The 9,122-nt window shown below is 43.8% G+C and overlaps 1 protein-coding gene across 1 annotated transcript; it reads right to left on the bottom strand.

Moving 5' to 3' along the window:
- Positions 1–266: 266 nt before the first annotated feature.
- On the bottom strand, positions 267–8,065 carry LOC100558639 (zinc finger protein ZFP2). The gene is made up of 2 exons (XM_062969432.1): positions 7,738–8,065; positions 267–2,284 (listed from the first exon to the last, which is right to left on the bottom strand). The coding sequence occupies exon 2, from the start codon at positions 2,107–2,109 to the stop codon at positions 1,027–1,029; it is 1,083 nt and encodes a 360-aa protein (XP_062825502.1). The 5' UTR covers positions 2,110–2,284; positions 7,738–8,065; the 3' UTR covers positions 267–1,026.
- Between the last annotated feature and the right edge of the window lie 1,057 nt (positions 8,066–9,122).

The following is a 9,122-nucleotide window of genomic DNA, read 5'->3' as shown; positions in this document are numbered from 1 at the left end:
GATATATAAACCTCCCTTGCCTAGTTTCCAATGTACCTAACAACCTGAGGATGCCTGCCATAGATGTGGGCGAAACATCAGGAGAGAATGCTTCTGAAACATAGTCATGCAGCCCAGAAAACTCACAGAAACAAAACAATTATTAGTGTATTGATACGATCGACTTCATGACCTTGGAGACATTTATGCTGGACTGTTGTGTTAGAACACTTCTCAGAGGAAATGCCACTCTGTTTCAGAGAACACTAGTCCACCTGCGGCACTCCTACAATCAATGGATTTATTATGGCATGAAGATTCTGTGGACTTTGTCAAATGCATGAAGCGTCATACTAAGCTGGCGGCTATCATTTTACACATGGATGTAGAAAGGAGTATGTAGTGTATTTGGTGAAGTCAGAAATGATAAGCTAAAATGGTTAGAGAACAATGAACAGAGGGCCATCCCTGACCCAAAAAGTAACAGACCCAAGTATCGGCTTTGCAAACAAAAACGTTATCCTCATAACAGTTTGCGTTCATCCCACCAAGTGCTATCTGATGTTTGTTTTTTAAAAAGTCTTTGTAGCATGGATGTCAGTGCACACCGCTTTCAAGCAGCGAGAGGTTTCCATAGTTAATGTCTGCTCAGGATTCAGTTTCCTTAGTTCATAGACTGACAGGGTGGCCCATCACAATCCCATAAGAAATGTAATTCACATCCAGTTTTGGGGGGGAAAAAAGACCCTCCAGGAACAAAATCACATCAGCGACACCCACCAAAACTGGCAAAATAAGCCTGGTTTCTACAATGAAAGGGGTAGAAATGGGACTTTTCAGTTCTGAAATGACAAAAAAAAATTAAAATGGGGTGGGGAAAGGTCCAGTCCATTCCCCACCAGGTTCAATAGATTGGCACATGAATCTCTCCAAGTAGGGGTTTGTCACCCAGTCCTCACTGTATAATTGTTGCCACTTGTACAGATTCCTCTTTTTACAATAACTGGATGTGTGGCCTCGGAACAGCCAACGCCACCCCCAAAGTGTTCACATGGTTGCGTGCCGGTGCGAGTTCTTCTGATGCCGGCGGAGGTTGGTGTTTCGACTGAAGTTCTTCCCGCACTCCAAGCACTTGTAGGGTTTCTCCCCTGTGTGAGTCGTCTGGTGCCGGCTGAGGTTCGTCTTCCTGCCGAAGCTCTTCCCGCACTCCAGGCAGGTGTACGGCTTCTCCCCCGTGTGAGTTCTGCGGTGCCGGCTGAGGTTCGTGTTCAGGCTGAAGCTCATCCCGCACTCGAGGCAGGTGTACGGCTTCTCCCCAGTGTGGATCTTCTGGTGCCGGGTGAGGTTCGCCTTCAGGCTGAAGCTCTTCCCACACTCCATGCACTTGTAGGGCTTCTCGGCGGTGTGGGTCCTCTGATGGAAAGCGAGGCTGGTGCTCCACTGGAAGCACTTCCCGCACTCCAAGCACTTATAGGGCTTCTCCTCCGTGTGGATCCTCTGGTGGGAGATGAGGCTGGTGCTCAAATGGAAACTGTTCCCGCACTCCCAGCATTCGTAGGGCTTCTCCCCTGTGTGCGTCTTCTGGTGCCTCCGGAGGGTTTTCTTGAAGCCGAAGGTCTTCCCACACACCAAGCAGTTGTACTTCTTATCTCCTGTGTGGCTTCTTTGATGGAAAGCAAGGTTTGCGCTCATGCTGAAGGTCTTTCCGCACTCCAGACACGTGTGCGGTTTCTCCCCTGTGTGAACCAGTTGGTGCCGGTTGAGGGTCTTCTTGAAGCTGAAGCTCTTCCCACACTCCAAGCACTTGTACGATTTCTCCCCCGTGTGGGTGATCTGGTGGGAAGCCAGGCTGGTGCTCACATGGAAACCCTTCCCACACTCCAAGCACTTGAACGGCTTCTCCCCCTTATGAGTTCTCTGGTGCCTATTGAGACTGGTGTTAAAGCTGAAGCTCCTTCCGCAGTCGGAGCACTTGTAGGGCTTCTCTTCACCGTGTTTCCTATGAAGAGACAGGCTATTCTTCCCGCAATCCAAGTATTTTGATGCTTTGTCCTCTTTGTGGCTTTTGCTATGAGATTTCACACTTTTTTTAGAACTTCCGTGTCTCTTACACGAAAGACTGTTGCTCATTTTTTTCCTTCTTTTCTCTCTGTTTTTTCAAACAGTGTGTCTTTATGGGGGTTGCTGCTGTCAGAAACAGAATTCTTATTATCTTTGTTTTTCCAATTTGCTGCACCTTCTTCTACTCTACTCCTCTGTCTTTTTATATCTGCCAGAAACAGCAGACGATTTCCATGTTCATCCACTGTTGGAATAAAAAAGACAAATGTATGAATTAGAAATTGAGTTTCAAATAAAAGTTTAAAAATCAGGTTAGTGATAGCTGGAAGAACTGGAAAAATGAATTAAAATGCTATTTTTTATTTAAGAGAACACCGCTCTAAGAATATTTAGGTCTTCCAGCTCTACTTTATAGTCAGCACCACTGGAGGAACCAGTGTTTCTTTGAGATAACATCTTAATAAAACCCATGATAAATTTAAATAAAATCTTCAAAGGTGGAAGGTTAACTGTAACAGTAGGAGCTGCGGTGGCACAATGGGTTAAACTCTTGTGCCATCTGAACTGCTGACCTGAAGGTCTAAAATAAAACTGTTATTCCTCTGTACTTTTTTAAAACCCCATTGATTAGTACTGAGAGTTGAAATGGACTGTACTCAGTTCCTACCACTGCACGTATTTGTAAAATTCCCTATATACATTTGCTTTAATTGTTTGTTTGGAGCTAGAAAGTCACAGTTCTGGTGATTAAATTCAACTTACTACTATATTCTATTACATGCAGTCCCAGGGTTACGGACCCATTATGTAGGTTTGAATTTGTATGTAAGTCAGAACAGGTGCATTTTAAAAGTGTACTGCAACCAATTTTTTCCCCAGTTTTGGATAGCATTGAGAAGGGTTAACATCCTTTTCCCTCTGTGCTGTTCAGAGGATTTTGCCTCATTTTCTGTCCCTGTGATAACTGGATTTTGAAAAATGTGGATTGTTGGGGAAACAAGAATTAGTGAAAAAGCTTCAGTTGAGGCCCCTTTCCCCCCATGATAATAACATTTTCAGTAGTGGATTTCCCTTCCGGGGGTCAGATTTTTCTCACTTCCTGTTGTCTCACCCTTGTTCTTAACTATGGGTTGTTTGGTGCACTAAGGGTTTCAGTAGGGAATTGCTACATTACACAATTGATCTGAATTCACAATACACACCTAGGCCTCTGTGCAACCTTGAACTGAGTGAGGCCATTCTAGATCAAACAAAAATGTCCAATTGCTTCTGACATGTGTGTAAGACACTACTAGGTTGCCAATCATTGATTGTCTATTGAAAAAAAAAACAGGGTTCTGATGAAAGTGGAAAGTATCCACATACAGGAAACACCCTTGAGTTGACAAAGGCCCCTTCCACACATCTGAATAAAATCCCACATTACCTGCTTTGAACTGGAATATATGACAGTATGGACTCAGATAACCCAGTTCAAAGCAGATATTGTGGGATTTTCTGACTTGATATTCTGGGTTATATGGCTGTGTGGAAGGGCCCAAAGCTTCTGACAAAGAAGCTCCTCTTTAAGAGTCTTTTCATGCTGCCTAGCACTCTGTTTCCTCCTCAGTCTAGCTGCAAGGTTTTTTTTTTTAAGCAGCACAGACACTGGGTGCAGGCTGAAGGATGGTAGATAAACCCAGAGTTTTGGTTTGCAGCATGCGTCCACAGTAAACAATGAAGCAAAGAATGGATTTCTCTCTTTAAATCAGTGGTTCCCAACCTTTGGGCCTCCAGGTGTTTTGGGCTTCAGTCCCACAGCTGGTAAGCTGGCTGGGATTTCTGGGAGTTGAAGTCCGAAATATCTGGAGGCCCAAAGGTTGGGAACCACTGCTTTAAATAAACTACATCAGGAAAACAACATCCCTTTGTGACCAAGACTTCTGAAAATGAAAAAGCAAAGAACAACCCAAACTATCAGCTCTCTTATGAGGGAACACACTTTTTAAAATTTAGCCTGGACAACAGTAAATATTATACACCATACATAGTGAGGAAATAATAGAAGAAAAGAACAGCTCTGTGGCAGTGAGTTCCACAGCTTAATGATGTTCTGTGAAAAAGGATACCCTATTACCCAGGATGAATTCCTACAGATGATCCAGCTTCCAATGTATTGCAGTTTCTCTCTCTCTTTCACTAACACTAACATACAGTGGAGGCAGTCACCTACAGAAATTTAGACAGATAAATTTGTTCAGAATATTCTATTAAACCATGGAACTCACTGCCACAAGTTGCAATGATGACAGCAGACATGGATGGCTTCAAAAGTACTCTTGGAATTGCCTCCCTGAGAATTTGCATTCTTTCCTTTAGTATTTTAAAATCTCACATCTTTCTCATTTAATAAGGGATAATAACCCTTAGGGAGTGGGACGTTTGAAGCATTTTTTTGTTGATTAATTGTAATTTAGTTATAGTATATCATGTTGCTATGAAATTATTGTAGCTTTATATTTCAAAATATTTTCTTGAGTGTTTTACTTTGTGTGTTTTTTTAAAAAAAATACAAACACTTTCCCCTTTTCCAAAATTTGGCTTATATTATATTATAGCTACTCTGAGTCCCCTTCGGGGTAAAAAGGGCGGGATATAAATGTAGCAAATAAATAATAAATAAATAAATTATATTATATTGTCATTTTTAAATGCTATCTGAATAATTTGTTCTACAGTTACATTGCAAAGCTTTGCATTATTCCTTCCTTCCCTTTGTACGAGTGTGTGTATATGTATACATGTAAGCCGCCCCGAGTCCCTTCGGGGAGATGGTGGCGGGATATAAGAATGAAGTTTATTATTATGTATATTTTAGATTGCACACTTTTGGAATTATGGGATATTTCAAACAAGGCTGTGGAATTATGGGAATTGTACTTTTGCAAGGTCTTCAGCCTTCTCTGCCAAAGAGGGCTGGTGCCCCACCAAATTAGAAGACCCAGGATTCCATGGCATTGAGCGAGGGCAGTTCAAATAGGGTCAAACTGCATTCAATCTGTTTACAGTGTTCCCTCACTTATCGCTGGGGTTAGGTTCCAGGACCACCCGCAATAAGGGATAAGGATTTAACAGTTTTAAGTGATTTTAATTTTCCGGTTATTACATTTTTTATTCACATGACAGTTTTTCTTTCTCAAACAGACTCAAAGGAGGTGAACAGTGCTAAAAACCACACAACATATAATTTTAAACCTAAAGAATATAAACATTAAAAGAGAATAAAACCTTGGACTATCTAAAAATAAATAGATACTAAATAGATACGAAATCCTGATATAAATATAATAAAAATAATAATACAAACATTAAAATGGAATTAAATCTGCTGTCCTTATAGCAGCAGGCTACTAAAGCTGTTGATATATTTTGAAAGAATCTTCTTCTTCTTCTTCCTATTATTATTCTTATAGTAGTTTGTTGCTATGAGGACAGCAGCTTTAATTCCATTTTAATGTTTGTATGTTGTGGATATTTCAACTGACAAAATATTATGAGTCACTGCATTTCGTCAAGAGAGAGAATCCTGATACAAAAATAATAACAATAATTCCCCCTGGCTCAGTCTTTAAAAGTTTCTTCTTTAAATGCTTGCCAGAATAATAATAACAATGTTTTTTAGCATGCCAGAAGTGACTTGAGAACATACTACAAGTTGCTTCTGGTGTGGGAGAATTGGCCTTTTACATTGACATTGCCAAGGGTCGCCTGGATGTATTACCAGATCTGCTGAGAGGCTTCTGTCATGTACCTACAAGCTAGAGCTGACAGACAGGAGCTCACCCCTTCTCACAGATTCAAATTGCCAATCTTCAAGTCAGCACCCCAAATTTTAGGTCAGAAGTCCATCTGGCACAAGGGTTTAGCCCACTGCAGCACCACGGCTCAATATTAATAACAACAACAACAACAACAACATACTAACATCAAAATGGAATTAAAGCTGCTGTCCTTATGCCCTTGATGTGTTTTGAAAGAAAAATAGTATTACTATTATTAATTTTTCAAAACGCATCAACAGGACAGCAGGTTTAATTCCATTTAAGTGTCTGGAGGTAAAGGTAAAGATTTCACTTAATGTGAAGTCTAGTCTAGTCATGTCTGACTCGGGTTGGTGCTCATCTCCATTTCTAAGCTGAAGACACCTCCATAGACACCTCCAAGGTCGTGTGGCTGGCATGACTGCATGGAGTGCCATTACCTTCCCATTGGATCAGTACCTATTAATCTACTCACATTTGCATGTTTTCAAACTGCTAGATTAGCAGAAGCTGGGACTAACCTCGGGAGGTCACCCCACTCCTCAGATTTGAATTGCCAACTTTTTGGTTAACAGCTCAGTGGTTTAACCCACTGTGCCACTGGGGGCTCCTTAATAATAACATAAAAAGGTAAAGGTTTTCCCCCTGATGTTAAGTCCAGTTGTGTCCGACTCTGGGGGTTGGTGTTCATCTCCATTTCTAAGCCGAAGAACCGGCATTGTCCGTAGACACCTCCAAGGTCATGTGGCCGGCATGACTGCATGGAGCGCCGTTACCTTCTCGCCGGAGCGGTACCTATTGATCTATTCACATTTGCATGTTTTCGAACAGCTAGGTTGGCAGAAGCTGGAGCCAACAGCAGGCGCTCACTCCGCTCCCCGGGTGTGAACCTGGGACCTTTCGGTCCGCAAGTTCAGCAACTCAGCGCTTTAATACATTTCGCCACCAGGGCTCCCTAATAATAACATACAGACATCAAAATGGAATTAAAGCTGCTGTCCTTATGTCCTTGATGTGTTTTGAAGGAAAATTATTATTATTATTCTTTTCAAAACACATCAACAGCTTTAGCAGGCTGCGACAATAAGGACAGCAGGTTTAATTCTATTTAAATATCTGTATGTTGTGGGCCGGGCTGTGGCGCAGGCTGTTGAGCAACCAGCTGCAACAAATCACTCTGACCAAGAGGTCATGAGTTCGAGGCCAGCTCGGAACCCCGTGTTTGTCTTGTCTTTTTTCTATGTTAAAAGGCATTGAATGTTTGCCTTATATGTGTAATGTGATTCGCCCTGAGTCCCCTTCGGGGTGAGAAGGGCGGAATATAAATACTGTAAATAAATAAATATTTTAAATGACATTTTTTTAAAAAAAAAAAAAACCTTATGAATCCTGAATCGACTACATGGTACACTGCATCTTGTCAAAAGAGAAAATCCAGATATAAAGACTACTTTAACAACAATAATAAACCATCTTGTAGCTCAGTGGTTCCCAACTTCTAGCCCTCTTTGACTAACAACTCCCAGAGGTCTGTGCTGCCTGGGTAAGCGATTAAGGATTCTGGGAGATGAAGTCCAAAAAGCCCTGAAAGGCCAGAATGGCTGTAGCTCATGTATGGGCAAACTTGGGACCTCCCTCCAGGTGTTTTGGACTCCAACTCCCACCATTCCTAACAGCCTCAGGCCCCTTCCTTTTCCCCCTCAGCCGCTTAAGCGGCTGAGGGGGAAAAGGAAGGGGCCTGAGGCTGTTAGGAATGGTGGGAGTTGGAGTCCAAAACACCTGGAGGGAGGGCCCAGGTTTGTCCATTCCTGCTGTAGCCAAACCACACAATAACAAAACCCTGCAGCGAGGCCTGTGCCATCATCCCTTTGTCCTCCCCACTTAATCACTCACTCACCAAATCTCAGGCTGAGGCGGCTCTTGCAGGCCCCGAGGCCTAGGAGAAAGGAGCAGGCCTCTCCTCTTCTAACCCCCCTCCGTTGCCTAGGCAACCTGTCAGGAGGAGGAGGAGCTGGAGAGGCCTAACGAGGCTTCGAGGCCTCCTCTCGGGAGCTCCTCCTCCGCCGTGGCTTCCTCCTCTTTCTTCCTCCCCTCACAGGAAAAGAAAACAGGCGAAAGGCCTCCAACAAGGGGAAGGAAAGGGGGAACGCCAGGCGCCGGGGGAGGCCGAGGGGGACGGAAGAGGGAGGCAGACCGGAAGGAAGGGGGCGACGCTCGGCTATGCTCGTATGCTCCGCCTGCTACGTGACCAATCAAAATGCAGGAGCCGCAGCCTGGGATTCTGCGCACTGGTGTCACTCAGTCCGACATCCAAGTCTAATGAATGTGAACTTCAACTCCCAAGATTCCTACTCATGACTCCAGGCAGCTGAGGCTTCTGGGAGAAGGAGTCCAAAGCAGTCAGCGACCTAGTCCGCCTCTCCAAAGGCATTGTAAGTCTACACTTTGGGGTTTGTGAACTTCAACTCCCAGAGTTCCTGCTCATTGCCAAAGCAGCTGAGGTTTCTGGGAGATGGAGTCCAAAGCCTCCAGAGGCCTAATTTGTCCCTCCAGTCTACATTTCGGACTTTGAGGTTTGTTGACTTCAACTCCCAGAGTTCCTGCTCATTGCCAAAGCAGCTGAGGTTTCTGGGAGATGGAGTCCAAAGCCTCCAGAGGCCTAATTTGTCCCTCCAGTCTACATTTCGGACTTTGAGGTTTGTTGACTTCAACTCCCAGAGTTCCTGCTCATTGGCCAAAGCAGCTGCGGCTTCTGGGAGATGGAGTCCAAAAAAGTCAGCGACCTAGTCCGCCTCTCCAAAGGCATTCTAAGTCTACATTCTGGGGTTGTTGTATGTCTTTCGGGCTGCATGGCCATGTTCCAGAAGTATTCTCTCCTGACGTTTCGCCCACATCTATGGCAGGCATCCTCAGAGGTTGTGAGGCATGGAGAGATTAGGCAAGGAAGGTAAATATATATCTGTGGAGAGTCCAGGGTGTGACAAGAGTCCCTTGTCAGTTGGAAGCCAGCGCTAATATTTCAGTTAATCGCCCTAATTAGCATTGGAAAGGTTTGTCTCTTGCCTGGGGGGCATCCTTTGTCCAGAGTCATTAGCCGTCCTTGGGGCTCCTCTGCCCTCAGAGTGTTGCTTTCCATCTACTGTTCTGATTTTTGAGTTTTTTTAATACTGGTAGCCAGATTTTGTTCATTTTCATGGACACTTTCCAGCTTGCCAACATCTCCTCCTTTCTGTTGAAGTTGTCCACATGCTTGTGGATTTCAATGGCTTCTCTGTGTAGTCT

This window comes from Anolis carolinensis, chromosome 2 (genome assembly GCF_035594765.1).
Source record: "Anolis carolinensis isolate JA03-04 chromosome 2, rAnoCar3.1.pri, whole genome shotgun sequence".
In the NCBI taxonomy this organism is placed as follows: domain Eukaryota; kingdom Metazoa; phylum Chordata; class Lepidosauria; order Squamata; family Dactyloidae; genus Anolis; species Anolis carolinensis.
The sequence above is the reverse complement of the archived record's forward strand: the minus strand, read 5'-3'. Positions and strand labels throughout refer to the sequence as shown.

Bases quoted from the DNA above. Each gene is read 5' to 3' on its own strand.
- LOC100558639 (XM_062969432.1), bottom strand. From the start codon at position 2,109: ATGAGCAACAGTCTTTCGTGTAAGAGACACGGAAGTTCTAAAAAAAGT.